An 18,917-nucleotide genomic window follows, 5' to 3' on the forward strand; every position below is an offset into this window, starting at 1 on the left:
ACAACTTTGACTTCCAAATCATTTTCCTCTTACCTCAGCCTCTCTCTCCGGCTTCAATCTAGCACTTGGGTGAGTTTCACTTCACTCAATTCACACACCCTAGCGAGTTGAGACACGATTGAGATGGTTTCCAACCATTTTGTGGTGACTGCCAATAGAAAAGCTCTACTATGGTTTTGGGTGATGGTGGTCTCTAAATTGTTTCTGCACAAGCCTAAAGCCAAAATATTTTTAGCCTTCACCGAGCATTGGAAGTATTGATTTTCTCTTAAATTTTTTACTGGAAATTTTTGTTGTGCCCCTCAGGTAACTCATAGACTAAATTTATTTACATAGATATAATATATACCGTACTATATCTTTCCATCATGTCAGTGTATCCGTTGTACAAACTTCATTGAATTTATTTATATGATATAGAAATGCACTGAATGGCGCACGACATTGTACAAATACCATAATGTTATCTACAGTAAGAACAAAGCCAGAGTTCAACAACAACCAAAAAACACAACAGTTTGCATAACATCACTCCAATATTCTGCAGTACGGACATCAACTTGTTTCCAGTATTCTTACGAAGAACTGTTAAGGAAATGTGCTAGTGCCTTGTCTGTGTCGTTCTCATACACAACTAAGGCCTCTGCTACATTGCTTGACGAAAATCCCATTTCTCGTAGGAGTGTGTAGCCATTGACAAAATCCCGAACCTAGAGAGAATAAAAACAATTTATTAGATAATCTACTGGAAAGGAGGAAGCCCCTGCAGCAGATCACCAAATAAAAGAAATGATAAGCAGGTCCACCCTAAGTTGTAGGTACAAGAACTTCCATGAGACAAAGATACTGCAAGCAAAAGTATTTGGGAGATTTCCTAACTCCAGCTGGAACCCCAGCATGTCATAAAACAATGATCTTTTAATGAATTAACTGGATAAGAAGAATTGAGTTACTTTCAGAAAAATTCGAACCAAGGTGAAACTGCTAGAAAAAGTTTCACTGTTGATAAAGAACCTTTCTTCTGTTCTTTCTTTGCCTCTCTGTTTTGGAATTCATTAGGCACATCATGACCTTGAAGTTAAAGCACAATATAATGGCCTTCCAAAGACACAGGGTCTAGAGACTATTGCAATGCTTCCCCTGCCCAAAACCGTAATCATGGGAAAAATGTCCCATATAAAAACACACATGGACTTCACATCCAATTAGCTGACAGTACAATGTCATCATGAAACGTTTAATCTATACTGCAGCAAGAACTTCAACATACAAGGAAGAGTCAAAGTAAGTCATATCATATCCATGCTTTAGAGCCACTTATAGTGCATTTCGTGTGGGAATATAAGTTGGTACACGTAATAACCGAGTAATATTGTGGCCAATTCACCCCCAACCCCTCTCACAATCAAAGAAAGTACTTGTGTATAACAATAAAAGTCAGTATCAAGCAAAGGCTCCAGACATACCTTGGTTGGATCATCTCCATAATTTGCAACTGCAAGTGGAACAGCATCTCGGCTGAGCCCCATAGAAATATATTTGCTCACCACAGGATCTGCAACAGATCCCTGCCATTGACAATATAGTTAGTCACAAGCTAGCATAGCATAGTTAGTCACAACCTGGAAAGCCTCTATAGAAAGGAGCCTACCGTTGAAGATGTTGATTCTGTAGTTCTAGGTGGAAGGTTTTCCATCCCAAGCCTGCTCCAGTTCTGGCTTTCCTTCTCTGCTTCAGCTAACACTTTTCTCTCAAAATCAAAATCGAATTGGAAATTGCTTCGGGGAATATCCCCTACTTGTGGTGATAATTGAGGCTACAAGATAGGAAGACACAAGTAACTGAAGTAAATAAATAATGAATACACTTGCTCAAGTACTTAACAATTCCAAATATAAGTAAAAATTAAAAATTTATACTCATCAACAGCCGAATTAAATTGTGCAAACAACACCAAATTTTGTATAAGCCTCTGATTCATGGTCTCTCGTAACTAAATATGGATAGAATCGATAGATTGGAAACCCAAAACCGAAGCATGAATGAAAAAGAACCAGATAACCCCTATCAAAGGGAAATTCTAAAGTAACTATGAAATGATACAACTTTGCAGAATGAATAAAGACTTTCAACGCAAAAAGCGACCACTATCAAGCAATGAACATAAAATACTACAAAAATCGACTAAAAGCGAAAAAATTTCGTGTTCACTCAAAGATAAAAACTAGAATCGATGGACTACCTAGAAGAAGAATCTCCAAGTTTTAACAAATACAGATAGTGGTACAGAATTGAGCATTTACAGTGAATAAAAAAAAGCCAACAAGGTTTAACATCACATTGGGGGGAAAAAAAAAAAGACTAACGTCTTATGACAGATCTTACCGGAGGAGTGATCCGATATTGAGGTTTAATCATAACCCTAATTCCCAATCCTGCTGCAAAATTCCCAAAGAAGAACAAATAAATATAACTATGGGGCAAAGTAGATGAAGATTTAGGTAAAGAATTAGACTTACAAGAAGAAGAAGAGGAGGAGGTGGTGGTGGTGTGGTGTTGGTGGTAGGAAGAGGGGCGATTTGCGGCAGAAGGGACCACGGTGTTGCTGGGTTGTGGTTGACCGACGCGGGGATAGAGCGAAGGTCCGTACATCGGGTGGGGGAAGGCGCCGATGATGAAGCTGTCCGGTACATCGGAACTTGTGGGTCATAAGATGCGCCGGACCTGGTCCTGAAATCGTAGTCCATTTCGATAGAGAGAGAGAGACAAGAGATTGCTGCGGAGGAAAAGAGTTTTCTTCTTCGAAAGAAAGAGACCAAAAAGCAAAGGAGAGAATTGAGAGGCAGAAGGAAAACGTGTAACCCAGTGCTGCCGCGTTCATAAATTTTCTTATATTATTATTATTATTTGTTTCTCCGAGCTAAATCTAAATAATCTATTGAAAATATTGTTATTAGTATTGTGTAAAGCTCGCGTATTTTTTTTTTTTTTAAATAGAATAGGATCTCTTTTTTAAAAAATTAATTTTTTTATGTAAATTTTATAGTGACTTACTTTAAAAAAAAAAAAAAAAAAATGACGCTTAAGCACTCTATAACTGTAAAAAAAAAATGATAGTATGACGTCTAAATATGTCTACTAAATATGCCCACTCATGTATTTTATTTTATTTTTAAATTTTTTTTAATAGTTAAAAAAGTGACTGTTAGTGAATTTATATTTTATTTTTTCGTAATGGTTAATGATGTTTAAAAAATGTTTAAAAGAAAAAAAATCTATTTGTTCGTGTGCGTATTTGGGGTGCATTTGGTTTGCAAGCTAGCATTATCCTAAATAATCATTTCACTTTCTGTAATGCTTAACAAATAGTTTGTATTTATTAAATATAACAACAAACATTTAGTCAAATGAGGGTTTATTCATGTTCCCCATATCATGAAGAGGCCATAGTTACCATAAAGTCAAAAGGCCTTAAAAGAGAATAGCATATATACACAAATTAGCTTCCTTCTGCATGATAGGAAAAAGAAAATGGTATTTATAACTTTTGTATGCAGGAATGCAGAACAACATTGTCATTGAGAAACTACTAATTTACAATCAATAAACAGTACAACGAACAGATATGATGCATTTCCGGTAGTATGAAAAGGACAACTAAGGATACAATATGAGCAACACTGAGTGAGGGTTACACAATTACAGACCAAAAATGTGGTCACTTGCACCAAATATGCCAGCATTGAACTGTCTCGTATTCAAGTCATTTCCATCCAAAGCAGTACCAAAGCGATCGAGCCACTGAGTTGGACTTGGGTTTTCACTCTCCTCTACCCACTCTGAGGTCATATCAATATCATCAAATTGAATAGGGTCAGGTTCTAAAGACCTTGCCCTCATTTGTCTTGCCAACTTCAGATTGTAATTTATATATACGAGGTCATTCAACGTTTCTTTATCAATCTTGTTCCGCTTCTCAGAGTGGATTTGCTGAAATGTGTTCCAGTGCCTCTCAAAAGTGAAAGTGCTGCAAACTTGACTTAGTATTCTAATGGCAACTCTTTGCAAGACAGGTGCAGAGTCGCCATATTGTTCCCACCAAAGCCCTGCAATGAATTAGCATCGAGTTTCAGAGCAACACGGCAAACAAATAAAAATGCAAAAAGTTTGCACATAGCAAGATCATGTATGAGTTTAGCAGTAAATTTGCCAATACTATTATTCAATGGTATTTCAACCATGGTGGTCGTCATGGTGTGCACTACAATGAGCAACATTTGGTTGCAGTAGATGCAAAGGATGAAATATGCTCCTTAAATTGTGTAACATCCCCTTCCATCGGCCTCTTCCACTGATATGCAAGGTGCTGCTTATAAAACACAGTACAAAATTCATTACTTACCAGGTGAAACTGTATCTCTTGCTTCCTTTGCTAAGTTACAAGCAAACATCCCTCTTGCCTTGGTAAACGTACAAATTTGATTGGTGATGTCACGTCTCATTTCAGGCAGAGGGAGTAGTATCTCCAGAACTTTATGAAGGTCTTCTTTCATAGAGGGAACAAATTTCATTTCGGGATTATACTGGATACTTGGATTCAGAAATGCTGCGGCAGCATGTAGGGGTGAATGGAGTTGGTTCCGCCACTTTCTATCTACTATATCCAAAAATGTCTTGCACTTATTCTCATCCATTATATAGTATGTCCTTATTGATTCCTTGGCCCTGGTCATTAGTTCATAAATGGAACCCACAACTGGTTTCCCTCCAGATACTTCCCTCAACACTTTCAGAAACGGCTCAGAGATGGCCACACTCTCTTCCACTGCCCTCCAGAAATCATTATCCTCAACAATCGCAATACAATTAATGCTCTGTGGTTTATTAGTGTACGATGAGTTTGTAGAATACTCGGGGCTATTGAACATAAGCTTCAATCTAGACTTTTGCTTCAATAATAACTGCAGTGAGAGGAAGTTGGATATGGAGTTTGTGATACCAGTCTTGATGAGTTCCTGTCCCCCAGTATACTGTTTCATCAAATCAAGCATCGATGCATTATTGTATATGAACTTTGTTATGGTTTGTGCTTGTAAGATACATCTGTTCACCCAATCTACCTTCGAAAATTCCTCCAAGATTAGATTCAAACACTGAGAGGCACAGGGAGACACAAATATGGTTTTATAGTTCTGCAGGATATGGTTTGCAATTCCAGTATAGTTGAAACTGCTATCCATGATGATTTGGACAACATTTTCTGGGCCAAAATCTTGGATAACAGAATCAAATAATTCAGCAAGGCACTTTGTGTTCTTGAAATATGAAGATGCATCCACGGATTTGTGGAAAAAGGTCCAGGAAGGTGATGAAACCAAAAAGTTAATCAAAGCTCTTGATTTATTGTCAGTCCATGTGTCTGCAATGATAGTACAACCTGTAATGGCCCACTCTTTTTCAACATCTTTGCATTGTAGGCTCACCTCAGACTTGATCCTTTCCAACCATTTAGTCTTCAGCATCTCTGTTGATGGACCCGTAAATCCAAGACCACACTTTGCTATTGCATCAATCATAAGCTGGTAGGATGAAGAACGAGCAACACTGAAGTCCAGCTTATTCTCAAAGAAGAAAAGAGCAATACTTTTCTCTGCATTTTCTTGGTTGTTCAAAGAGGGAGGAGCCATTGGTGTTACAGAAGGGAAAACTTTCAAAATTGGAGATGCTGCCTCCAAATACATAGGGGATTTGACTGCAGAGATATTGCCAGTAGACCTGGTTTCTGAAAGCTTATGCCTTGTAACACAAGAACTTTCTTTTGTCTCCTCCTTTTGTGCTATTATAACTCTCACTCTGTCAGTAACATCATCTCTCACTTTAGTACATGGATTTACACCTTTGCTTGGAAGCCGTGATAGATGATGCTTCAACCTACTGATGCCACCGTTCAGTTCTCTCTGGCAAAATTTGCATCTTACTTTGTTTCCTTCCAATTTCTCAGCATATTCCCAACAAACATCTTTTTCTCGTACCACTGCCAGAACAATGCATAATTAGTTCCCACATATGCAAGTAGTAACTGTTTTCTCAACATCTTTCATCAAAATAAACTAATCATTGAGGGCAGGCACACTTAATTCATTCAAGATGCTACATCTTCAAGCTAAAAAATTGTATTTGAATTCATCCTTGCAATCTCATCGTGGGGAAGGCAAACAATAAACAATTACTAACTATGGCTATATACCAAGACCATACTTCTGCATGCACGAACTAATAAGATACATAGCAGCATGTTTAGCCAAAAAAAAAAAAAAAAAAAAGATACATAGCAGCATTGAGAAAGAAAAAATTGTACTTACTGAGGATATATAAGTTGTTCTGCGATTCTGTGTGTTGACCTAAAGGGGAGGAAGCAAACCGAAGATAATATAAGTATTTGAGTAGGCATTTATATTTAATCTTTCTAAAATTGCCAAGAGCCCAAGAGTAGATACTAAAACAACAATACTAACGAAATAGTAGCAAGAACTCCATGAAATGTTAAAGAAAACGATCCACACAAGCAATCATCAAATTAAAGGGCCATGGCACATTTTATAGAGTACACCACCAAGGAGATATTAAGCAAAATCAATAAACAAAAACTCCATGAAATGTTAAAAAGGTAAATATGTTAAGAAGCTCAGCAAGATACAATGAAGGGGGAACGGGAATAACAGAACAGAACAGATTCACACCCACACAAATGTGTCAAAAGACTTGGCAAACTGCCAAGATATAATTATACAAGTTTGGTTCGTATTCCTTCCTTTTTTTTTCTTAGACTGACCAAGAATTTTAAGCACAATTAGATCATGTTTTGCTAATTTTGGGTCCTCAAATCAGATTATTCAGTACTCTCTCTCTCTCTCTCTCATGTTGTTACCTTTAATTGGTTGCACACTGGGATGTGGTAGAATACGAAGTGAATGCCATTATGCCACGCTGCAAATATCGAGAGAGAGAAAAGGGGGGAGAGAGGGTTTAAAATTAAAAACCCAACATTATTTGTAGCATCTTTGCGGAAAAACTTTCCGTCGAAACAAAGAGGGCTTCTGCTGAGCCCTGAACCTGTCTGCATTGTTGGAAAGAGACTGATTCAAGTTTTTCCTATTTTCCTCCGTTTTCTCAGCTTCCAAACAGACGGTTGCAGTTATTTTACAGGCTCAAAACTCCAAATCCAACCCCATGTAGGTAAAAAAAGTGTTACGAGCAGAAAGATTACTTTATTCCCTCACTTTCCTCCGCTTCCTCACAACCGAACAGAGCATTGCACATATTTTACAGGCCATCAAATCCAACCGTGTGTAGCTAACAAAATGTTACAAGGAGAAAGTTTCGAGTTTTCACTCATTTTCGTTCGTTTCCGCAGCAACCAAACAGAAAATTACACTTCATTTACAGACCCAAAACTCCAAATCCAACTACATAGCTAAAAAATCAGAAAGTTTCAAAATTATTCTTGGCACTAAAAAAGAATCGGAGACTATATACATATTGTGTACGTATGCGAAACGACGGGAAAAGGGGTTCTCTCGGAGAATTTAAAAAAGAAGATAAAAGAGAAATAGCGAGAAGTTTAAGGAGAGCTTAGTACTTACAGAGAGAGAGAGAGAGAGATTGGTCTTCTCGACGGAGAGATAATCGGAGGTCGCTGAAGATTCTGTGTTTTTCGATTTTATCGCGATATTTAGGGTTTTATTAGGTTGTTTGGCTTTCTCTCGTTGTCTAAGATTTTTGAATTGATTTGTTTTTTCTTTTATTTTTCATTTGTTCTTTGGCGATATCTCGCGGACATCTTTTTGTGGATAGAACCGTAATTACAGTTAGGATGATGCTGATTGATGAAGGGCGCACCATACGGCATCGTTTAGATCGATCAGGGTAAAAGGATTTATCAGAGCCAGGTTTCGATCCTGGGACCTGTGGGTTATGGGCCCACCACGCTTCCGCTGCGCCACTCTGATTCTTGATGATGGGGCTATCACAAAATTTAAATTATCACTTCATAATAATCTAATTGGGCTTTTGGACAGTTTTGCTGGGCCGGCTCACTTTTTATATGATCACATTCACACACGCATTTAATAATAGATGTCTATGACTTCCAAAATTAAACGTTCGGTCAAGAAAAGGATTAAAAATAAATTACAAAGTGACTTGATATAATATTAAATATTTTTAAAATTAAAAAAATTTATATTCTTACCTGTCACATCAGTTTATAAATTAATTCTTCGTAATTTTCTGTGTGGATCAAGCATTTTTCCTTTAAAAACGATGTAGCTCACAAATAAGGAAAATAAAACTTTGTTGACTGCACTGTTCAGAAAAAAAAAAAAAAAAAAAAGGTGTGTTTGGGAGGACATGTCATGGAGACAAATTGATCATAGTGCCATGTATAAATGCTGGTAAAATGAAAGTGTAGATACTTAAGAGAAGATTTTTTTTTTCTTTTTTTTTTTTACATTGGAGGAGAGGGTCGAATCCATGATCTCCATTTTAGATATGTGAGTCTTGTGCCATCATGCTACAGGCTTCTTTTTTTTTTTTTTTTTTTTTTTTTTTTATGTTATCCGGCCACACGCCTTTGACATCATATATATTGATGATAGGAATATGATTGGACACATAACATTGACATATTAAACTTGCCATGAAAAACTCTTCTCCTTTTTTATTCAGTCACCCTTAATATTTTGGTCCACTGATTGACATTCTTGGTCTGTGAAAATACATTATTATTTATTAGGTGTTGTAGTTTTTCATAACTAATTATGCTCTTATCTAAATTTTTTGTCATGAATTTAATCATTTTAAGAGTCATGGTTAGTGGATTTAGAGGATTCCAAAAGAAATGTGACAAAAATAAAAGCAAATCTTATATGCATTTCATGAAAAGCATTCAACATTCAACAATTTCCCTGAAAACTCAGCACGTAATTAACCAAGGACGAAAATCTTAGTCATTGCTTCTCGACCAGCCAATGACTCATAACCCTTTGGCCGAGCGTTTCTTGACATCCAATGTTATGAATTTCATAGACTAATGCAAGGTACAAATCATTACTCTTTTTCATATATAGGTTGGTAGACCCTAAAATTGAGAATTTGAGAAATACAAAGAGGACTTTATCATGTTGGTTTTAATAAAAAAACCTAAAAGAAATTCTCTAACTGCAAAGTGATTATACAAAAATAATCTTACCAACTTGTGTGGCTCAATGTGATTTGTCAGATTGTAAAATTATTTTTATTGTAAAACAAATCTAACTGATCACATGAAGTCACGTCAGTTTATAATATTACTTTTGTGTAATCACTTTGTGGCTATAGCACTCCTTAAAACCAATAATTCTTACAATGTGTTTGTAGTTCGACTATGCATGCACTTCATACCTCAAAAAGAAACAAATGCAGACACTTTTCATTACAAATTTGGAAGCAAACATGTACCAATTATATAGGCTTATCATTAGCTACAGAGTGCTGTCCTAAACGGTTGTCTTTTTCTCTAAATTTTCGATTTTATATTCTTCTTCTCAATCCACTTAATATTATATGGCATTTAGATCAATATATATATATATATATATATATATATATATATATATTATCAATACCACCTATCCAACTATTTTCATTTAATAAAATTAAAGTTACCCAACTCAGTCTATCTACCAATTAAAATACCTTCATCTTCCACAATCACTACTTATATTTACTACAACTTTAGGACCACTCTCATAAAACTCTTGGGATTTAAAAAATTAAAAATAAAATAGCGCTAACAAACAAATAAATTTTTTGTTCTAAGAAGAATATGAACCATCAATGGCAGAAGTCGCGTGCTGCTAACTAACTGCGTTAGCTTGCTTCTAATCTTTCTTTATTGCTGATCTCTTTCTCTTGTCTGTACTCTCTCGCCTCCCCTCCACATGCAGCCCGCCCTGGTCATGCGTTACAAAGAAAAAAAAAATTATCATGGAAATTGAAAGTACTTTGGCTTGATGATTTTCTAATGGTTTCTTATTTCCCGCGTGGCATGTGATGCTACTTCATACGCAAGCAAATACCAGCTCATTGCCATCATCATTTGCGAGGTCCCTGTGTGGAACTTTCCCTGCTTACTGTTTCTGAAAGCCCAAGAAAGCCAGCTACCTTCCATTTCATTGCTTCTGGGTTAATACTCGATCGGTATATAGAATTTTCTCTTTTAGAGAGACTAGAGCTGAACCTGTGAATATTTGGTCGGAGAGTGGGAGACTAGAGATGCTGTTTCTTCATATCTTCAGCAAGTTTGGTCTTTTTTGGAGCCAGCAAGTAAGGTTGTGCGTTTTTTTTTTTTTTTGTTCCAACTCCATTCTGGCTTTTCTGTTTGAATGTTTCGTTTGGGACATGAGAAAATGAAAGGAAAGAAAAGAAAAAAAGAAACTTTTGTGCCTTTGTTGCCTATTTTGTAGTTTGCAAGGAAAAAGAGAGAGAATTGGAGAAAAAATGTCAGTAGATCATCTTTTCTTGGGTTCTAATATAAATGAAAAGTGAATTGTAACTATTTGAATAGAGATTCCTTCCCGTTCTTTTTGCTCTAACACTATGAGAGGGTGAATAGAGCGTAGAGTTACTGAAAGTCAAAATAGACTGTAGACCATGAATGGAAATTCATAAAAGTCAATCTTTTAGAGCTAAATTTCCGAGAGATGAATACTACACTCTTACCAACCATCAGCAAATTCTAAATTTCCAACCCTCGGTCTCTGATTCATCTTCTTTATATATTCATGCAGATGTGAGCAAGTTTTGCGGACAGTTTCATTTTAACTGCAAATTTGCTTTGCTTGATCACTTGGGTCTGTAACTCCGACAGAGAAAATGTGCAGGAAATCTGAGGGCCTCTTGTTCATTTTCTTGACAATTTTCTTGTTTGGAACATTTTTCTCGCACGTTGCCACCGACCCAGTTGAGGATAAACAAGCATTGCTCGATTTCCTAGGGAATATCTCGCACGTGCACCATCTCAACTGGAATGAGAGCTCTTCGGTATGCACAAGCTGGACAGGAGTGTCCTGTAACAAAGATCACTCCAGAGTCATAGCGCTCAGATTGCCAGATGCTGGCTTACAAGGTCCAATTCCACCAAACACTCTCAGTCGCCTATCGACAATTCAGATTTTAAGCTTCAGATTGAATTCGATATCAGGTCCTTTTCCTTCTGATTTCTCCAAGCTCTTAAACTTGACTGCTCTTTATCTTCAACACAACAAGTTCTCCGGCCCATTGCCTTCAGATTTCTCATTTTGGAAGAATCTTACAATCATTGATTTCTCAAACAATGGCTTTAATGGGAGAATACCTTCTTCAATTTCAAATTTAACTCACCTCTTTGCATTGAGTCTTGCTAACAACTCCTTTTCGGGTGAAATTCCTGATCTTGATATTCCTAGTTTGCAACACCTAAATCTAGCCAACAATAGGCTTGATGGAAGTGTGCCCAAAACCCTTCAAAGATTTCCAAGTTCTGCGTTCTCTGGTAACAATCTTACGATGGAAAATGCTTTTCCGGTTCAACCACCTAATGTTCAACCATCAAAGAAAGCAAGAAAACTTAGTAGACAAGCAATATTGGGAATAGCAATCGTCGGTATTGTTCTGGTGTTTGTGGTTATTGCCGTTATATTGATGTTGTGCTCCTCAAAAAGAGAGGTAAGTGAGGTTCCAACGAAGCGAAAAAAGAAGGAAGCCTCTTTAAAGAAAGTGGTTTCTGAGAGACGAGACAATGATGAGAAGCTTGTCTTCTTTGAAGGAAATAATCTTGCATTTGATTTGGAGGACTTGTTGAGGTCATCTGCTGAGGTGCTTGGCAAGGGATCATTTGGAACAACATATAAGGCGGCTCTGGAGGATGGGAATACTGTCGTGGTGAAGAGGCTTAAAGAAGTATGTGTGGGAAAACGTGAGTTTGTGCTTCAAATGGAGGTGATTGGTAGTATTAGGCACGAAAATGTCAGCGAGCTTAGGGCATATTACTATTCGAAGGATGAGCAGCTTGTGGTGTATGATTACCATCATCAAGGAAGTGTGTCTGCAATGTTACATGGTATTTTAAATCTTTGCTGTTCTTCGTCTCTTTTTTTTTTTCCTGATCTTTAGCAATGCTAAAATGTATGCTCATGCTGATTCCTCCCCTCCCCCACCCACCAACCAAAACGAAATTCTCATTCTTAAGCACTAATTAAGCAGTATCAAGAATTGATGCTGTTGTGTTACTTCTCTGTGGGCTGTTTCGGTGCAGTAAGTCTGGTCTTAGATGAGTGAAAACAGAACTCTAGGTTAGATGTTGAATTAGTTAAGTTTTTATGCATTTAAGCTGCAACATAATAGTTCTTGTGAAAAGGGCTCCAGTCTCTCACTTTGGCACGATTACCAGCAACAAAATTGCATAAAATTGATTCTGGCCCTAATATGTTCCAGAATAAGTCCCATTCTATAAAAAATCATTCGCTTGCCATTATTGCAGGAAAAAGAGGAGAGGAGGGCCGGACTCCATTAGACTGGGAGACTCGGCTAAGAATTGCTATAGGTGCAGCAACAGGCATTGCTCATATCCACACACAAGATGGTGGGAACAAACTTGTCCATGGAAATATAAAAGCCTCCAACACTTTTCTCAACTCCCGAGGTTATGGTTGTGTGTCTGATGTTGGTTTAGCAGCATTGATGAGCTCAATGTCCCCACCAATGAGGGCTGCAGGATATCGAGCTCCTGAAGTAACAGACACCCGGAAAGCATCCCATGCATCTGATGTCTTCAGTTTTGGTGTGTTGTTGCTTGAGCTTCTTACTGGAAAGTCACCTGTACCCAACACAGGTGGTCAAGAGGTCGTTCACTTAGTCAGGTGGGTGAATTCTGTGGTTAGGGAGGAATGGACAGCAGAAGTGTTTGATGTAGAACTCTTGAGGTATCCCAATATAGAGGAGGAAATGGTAGAGATGTTACAAATAGGGTTGGCTTGTGTTGTGAGAATGCCAGAAGAGCGACCAAAAATGCAGGATGTAGTGAAATTGATGGAAGAAATTCGCCGAGTGAATACAGGTAAGCGGCCATCAGCTGAGCTAGAGCCAGAAATATCAACCCCATCGCCAATTATAGCTGAGATTGGATCCTCCTCTGTCATGGGATCCTCATTGGCTACACCATGAGATTCTTTTGTCCTAGTTATGAATTCAGTTCTATCTTTTCCATTTCAGTTTCAGAATTGGTTAGAAAAAGAAATGGCCAAAATCAATTGATATTTGTGTGACTTAAATCCTATGAAAGACTTGATGTTAGGATTTATTGTAGCTAAATTATCCAGCCTAGCTTAATGTTTGGCATACTTCCTTGGCTATTGTATTTCTTGAATAGAACTTTAAGTATATTTGTATGGGGAATTGATGTTATTGCTCATAATAAAACGATTTATTTCATCCTTGATGGACGGACCCAAGAAAAACAAGTCACATTTGAACCATATTCCTAAAAGACTAGTCAAGTTACAATGGAAGCTCCTTAGAATTATTATAAAGAATTTGGACTTTTCTTTCCCAAACAATGTGAAATCTCATCCATCACCTTCATATCAAAATCATATGTACATAAAAGTTGAGGTATTGCGTTGTGTTTACACACTAAGAAGGTAGGTACTGATTTATTGTGAATATTTTCAAAAGGACATTCATTTTCAGGCTTGTAATTTAAGATTATATTAAACAGAGATATCAAGAAGTCCTCAGAAACAACGAAACATGCATAAATTAGGCCACCAACTACATGAAAGGTAGCTGTGTCGAAAATACCTCCAGAAATTATGACAAGATGCAACAACCACGTGTATGCACTCATACAACAACTATGTGGTCATTTGTCATATTTACCTAACCAGTTTCAAAATGGGCGCCGAAAATGAAAAGACATTAGTAACATACATCACAAGCAATGTCTGCAGTAAGAAAATACTTCAGACTAATTTCAAAATCTATATAGTCATATTTAATGCATCCACATGAAACTGGTTTGAAGTTGCAAAAAAATAAAATGGAGTAATATTTCTTTTTTTTTTTTCCGTATACGCTACACACAAGATATTTGAATTCAGAAGCATGATATATATTTCTCAACGGGGGACTTGATGCTCAGCACAACCTCGACATGACATGTCTAAAGAAACGTTCATCTTTACAATAGTGCCAATCCCCTGCAGACATTTGATGGCCGAAGAGTGTAAGCACAACTCACTTTCTCACAATACTTGTTTTTACACCCCCTGAAATAGACATATAAAACGGCTTCAGTAACACTTCGGAAAAGCCAGTATAACCAAAAACCAAATGTAAGAATATCATTTAGCTGGAGTAATCCTTCTATCAGTGCCGTGATTCTTTCTGTACAAATAATACCACTGACCTTCAACTTCCTCAAATTGTACTTCCTTCACCAATTCGGCAGCTGCATGATACTCAAACCTACCAGAGGTATGGAACAACATGCACCAAGTAAGAGAATTTTTCTGTACATATTCTAATTGTAACTCTTAACAGGAAAATGTATAGACAGAAAAAGAAGCACGGGAAAAAAAACAAAACTTCTGGTTTTTTTCCTTCCTATTAAAGATTTCAGTATTAAGGTCTCAGCCAGTGCAGGGCATCATCCTTGAGGTAAAAGCACGGGAACTCACAAGAAAGCAGTACCCTTCCAAAATAAGGATGAAGGTCTTATGATTCCTATATGTTCCAAGGCAAATTAATACCTCTCCGTCCATAATTATATACCTATACAAAAGCCTTACATGAAGTATCATACCTATTCTTTCACGTCAAAATGTATATTCATCTACTCTTTATCAGTAAGACATATAGGCATCCAATAGATATGAAACCCATGATCTCTCCCTCCATCCTATTCTTATGGAATGAGGAGGTGCCTTGTGAGCTAGATTTTATTGGCTTCATAAAGTAAAATCCAGTCTTCCCATCCTACAGCATCTAGCAAAAAACTGTACAACGTATGCAGCATCCAGGAAGGCCATTTGTCTCCATAAGGGAATATTTATTCTCTCCCAAGTCATTCGACCATTGACATGCCATATCCATGTTGCGGAAAGAGTACAAAATATGAGTTTAAAAAGCAAGCAAGATCATCTTTCCGCCCTTGAAAACTGACAGACGCTGAAAATCCTGTCTATATGAGACGTGGAAAGTTGTATTCAGATGAGTTAGTCAAAAAACAAACCTCTCAGTCACAAGCATTACGAAGAAAGCCCATCAAGCCTTAAATGCTTGACCCAAGCATTATGAAGACAGTAGACTACATTCCATTCTCATAAATAATGACAATGTCATATGAAAAGAAAACAGCACTTAATAAGCAACAGAAAGAGTGTTAGTTTTGTTTTACCTATTCGAGAAGACCACCTCCAGTTCATAGTCAGACGCACTCTTAGTAGCTTCAATTAACACAGTAACAATTTCAGTCTTCCGAGTACTGGCCATGAGTAAATCGTACTCCGTGGGAATGATTATTGCAAAGAAATTATCACTTAGCTCACTTAAACACATCTTATCTACGGCTGCCAGGGCAATCCTTCGTTTAAGTGCATCAGTCTCCGGGTCAAGAACATAAATGGCAAAGTCGGTAACTAATAAGATACGTCGTTTCATCTTCCCAGAACTAGTGAACTTCAAAACTTTATCGGCAAACATAACTTGCTTGTCACCTGAAGAAATTCACAAAAGAGAAATGGAATAGAATTTAGAAATATACTAATAAGCCACCAAAATCATCTAGAATTCCACATGAACCCTAGTCTCCCTTGTCAAGTTGTGTGCATTCTGATTCATCAACTAGCATGCCCCCTTATCCATCCAGGAGATCCAAAATTAAGAAAATGTCATAAAAAGCGTATCAAGAAGAAAGTGATTCTTGGTTTGTAAATTATTAAAAAAATACAAAAGAAATCTTGATAATTATTAAGTTTATGAACATATAATTTTAATATTGGAGATATTTGAAAAGAAAGAAGTGGAAAGAAATTTCAAGGAAATATAGGTAGCAGTTAACAAAGTTTTAGGTTGTCAATAATAGGTTTTAAATTTAATGATGGGAAAACTTATGGAAACTATGCCGCAGTAATATTTATTTATGGTGTCACAGAAGGGGTGTGGTTTAGAACTGAAGCAATTAAGAAAAATATGGCTTTTGGAGTCATACTTTGGGGCAGCAAACACTACCCCGAGAACACTAGTTTAAATTAATTTATAAACTTCAGGTGTCGTTTACAATTGTATTTGTTAAAATCTTCTAAATTAGGGTTCTGGTGCTTTGTATTGGAATCGGATTGTGAATTAATAAGAGGAACTTGGATCAAGGTCTTCTAGAATTCTTTTTTGATAAGTTGGTCTTCTAGAATTCTCACCTATAACAATCCTTTTTCAGTCTCAGCATTAGAAGAGAGCATAGTATGCTTCTTTTTTTTTTATATATATAAGTAAGAGATAAATATTATAGATATGAATGAAATAGGCATAGCTCATGTACATCATAGTATGCTAGATGTTTCATTTATCAAAGTTGTTTAAATATACATGTGCCTGGCATTTGCATGTTTGTAAATAGCCAATGCCTAAAACTGAGGCTGGAGTGAGGGGAGAGAGAGGGAGAGGGGAGAAGGAGGAGGAAGTGATTAGGGATGGCAATATGTGATACGACCCGTAAACCCAACACAAACACAACATGAAATTAGCAAGTTTGGGTTTGATATTAAAGGTTTCGGATCAAAACAAGTTGACCCGTTAAGACACAATTTATAAACGGGTCAACCAGCTTAACACGAAACAACCCATTATTACCCATTTAGATTTTATTATAAGTTAAAATCTGAAAAATATCAATATTTTTTGTTAGTGGGTAGTCTTTTTTTTTCAGATATTATAGCTACTAATACATGTAGATTTTAATTTTTATGTGAAATTATGTTAATCAGGTCAAATGGATTATGAAGATTAGTTCAACCTATTTACATGAAATGGGTTGAAATAAGTCATGACATGTTGATTAATTTCTAATTAATTATTAAATAGATCAATATGGGTGATACGACCAGTTATTTAAATGGGTCATGTTAGGGTTTGAACATCTAACAAGTTTAGCTTAACAGGTTGGATTCAGGTTGAGCCATATAGTCGAATATCTATGAGTTGACACAACACGAACACGACTCGCGAACAAGAATTGACACCCCTAGAAGTGATGGTGATGATGAAAAGTATCCAAACAAAGGATGGCCCCTAGACACGAATATTTGTGGGGCCACCTATACACTTTGAACAAAAATAACCACAAGCACCCCTTATCCATAAGCTGCAACTCAGAAAAAAATGCATACTTTCAAGAAAACAAATGCTGGAATCTTTTCAAACGAGAAAATCTCAAAATTTAAGATTTGTAGTGAAATCATAATAATAAAACACTTCGTAATGTCTCTATTAAGTATTTCAAACATGATGAATCAAAACTTCCCGATCTAAATAACTCAAACTACAGTATTCCGTCCCCGATTCACATATTCTAAGCACACAATTAACAATAATCCCGGGTGAAATCAACGTTACCATCCCACGCAGATTGGGAAAAAAACAGCCATTTCATCAACCAATTCCAACTCAGTTCCCAGATTGATTTACCAAGTCCAAACTATGCCAACCAAGATCAACCTAAACCAAACTTACCCAAAACAAAGCAAAAGGAAAAAAAAAAAAAGGCACTAATGAAATAAGAATTCATGCATAAGATACTAATATTCCTATATGTATATGTATGCATGAATTAGAGGACCTTGTTTCTGCAAAAGTTTGATCAAGTAGGGATGAGAGGCGACATCGATGTAGTCGCCCCTGTAGTCCCTGTGAAGAGAAGCTTTTCTGCGGACCTTGACGCCCATGAACGGCTCTTGATTTTCCGTCCTACTGCTATCAGACGATCTTAATCGCATTCCAGTTTTCTCTTCTTCCTCGCCGTCATCCTGATATTTTGGGAGCTGGGATTCGTCGATTTGGACCCGCCTCTGCGATCTGATCCGTTCCATTTTTTCCCGTGCTTCGAGGCGAGTCAGACACGTTGGACTCGGTGAGTTTTAGAGCGCAAAGACGGGGAAGGATATTGAGAGAGGAAGGAGGAACTGAGGAACGGACTAATCCGCAGTGTTCCCACAAATGGGATTATTAATTTTTAAACAAATATTATGATTAACGAAATTCTAAAAACACAATTAATTATCATTTTATTATTCCTTGACATATAATTTTTATTAGAGAATTGTTACAGATACAAAAAAAAATTATATAAAAGTAAACACATAAATTAACATAATTTTATGAAATTTATTAGATTTATTTTACAATAAAAATAATTTTACAATATGACGTATCACAACAATAACAATAAAAATGGGGATGAATACTATCTTTCAACATTTTACGTCCGTCATAATATATTTTTATTTTTTGTTACAGGCAACGGGCGAGAGGAATGACAGGCAGAGTTTTTTGAGTAAAGTCGAAGAAAGAGAAAGACGAAGTGATGGATTTTGTTATGAAGTCCCTTAGTCAAAAGGGTTGGTGGAAGGGAGTTAGCTCGTAGTCGTTGGATCATGCAAATAGAAAGCACCAGGAGCTTACACGTGGACGCAGCAGCAGCTTTATCACTCATATAGGGGAAATTATAATTAGAGACACTCTTATTAGTTTACGATTTTATCAGCCTTTATATTTGTATTATCTATTATATCCCTGCTTTATGTGTCATCATCCTATTGGTTTGGACCATTTTCTATTATTCTTTT

General features: G+C 36.7%; 4 protein-coding genes and 1 non-coding gene across 7 annotated transcripts; 1 reads left to right on the forward strand and 4 right to left on the reverse strand.

Annotated features, from left to right (window-relative positions):
- Positions 1–384: 384 nt before the first annotated feature.
- Positions 385–2,834, reverse strand: LOC121257759. Its single transcript, XM_041158967.1, is given in 6 exon segments — positions 385–710; positions 1,467–1,568; positions 1,652–1,816; positions 2,386–2,438; positions 2,520–2,660; positions 2,663–2,834. Coding segments are annotated over 6 exon segments (681 nt in total). The 5' UTR covers positions 2,748–2,834; the 3' UTR covers positions 385–575.
- Positions 2,835–3,515: 681 nt separating this feature from the next.
- LOC121258011 lies at positions 3,516–7,804 on the reverse strand. 3 transcript variants are annotated; one of them, XM_041159331.1, is made up of 4 exons: positions 7,646–7,804; positions 6,363–6,401; positions 4,403–6,034; positions 3,516–4,106 (listed from the first exon to the last, which is right to left on the reverse strand). In XM_041159331.1, coding segments are annotated over exons 2-4 (2,040 nt in total). In that variant the 5' UTR covers positions 6,364–6,401; positions 7,646–7,804; the 3' UTR covers positions 3,516–3,699. The 3 variants fall into 3 exon arrangements, with proteins under 3 accessions (XP_041015265.1, XP_041015264.1, XP_041015263.1); XM_041159330.1 differs by lacking the exon at positions 7,646–7,804 and adding an exon at positions 7,046–7,608; XM_041159329.1 differs by lacking the exon at positions 7,646–7,804 and adding an exon at positions 6,929–7,607.
- Positions 7,805–7,937: 133 nt separating this feature from the next.
- On the reverse strand, positions 7,938–8,009 carry TRNAM-CAU. The gene has a single exon. It is a non-coding gene; the product is annotated as a tRNA-Met (tRNA).
- Positions 8,010–9,945: 1,936 nt separating this feature from the next.
- Positions 9,946–13,525, forward strand: LOC121258000 (probable inactive receptor kinase At4g23740). The gene is made up of 3 exons (XM_041159315.1): positions 9,946–10,365; positions 10,830–12,139; positions 12,560–13,525. The coding sequence occupies exons 2-3, from the start codon at positions 10,915–10,917 to the stop codon at positions 13,240–13,242; spliced, it is 1,908 nt and encodes a 635-aa protein (XP_041015249.1). The 5' UTR covers positions 9,946–10,365; positions 10,830–10,914; the 3' UTR covers positions 13,243–13,525.
- A 620-nt stretch (positions 13,526–14,145) lies between these two features.
- Positions 14,146–18,290, reverse strand: LOC121258004 (myosin IB heavy chain). The gene is made up of 4 exons (XM_041159320.1): positions 17,912–18,290; positions 15,476–15,794; positions 14,486–14,544; positions 14,146–14,345 (listed from the first exon to the last, which is right to left on the reverse strand). Exons 1-4 carry the CDS (start codon positions 18,159–18,161, stop codon positions 14,314–14,316), a joined length of 660 nt encoding a protein of 219 aa, XP_041015254.1. The 5' UTR covers positions 18,162–18,290; the 3' UTR covers positions 14,146–14,313.
- Positions 18,291–18,917: the final 627 nt, after the last annotated feature.

This window comes from Juglans microcarpa x Juglans regia, chromosome 3S (genome assembly GCF_004785595.1).
Source record: "Juglans microcarpa x Juglans regia isolate MS1-56 chromosome 3S, Jm3101_v1.0, whole genome shotgun sequence".
Taxonomy (NCBI): Eukaryota; Viridiplantae; Streptophyta; class Magnoliopsida; order Fagales; family Juglandaceae; genus Juglans; species Juglans microcarpa x Juglans regia.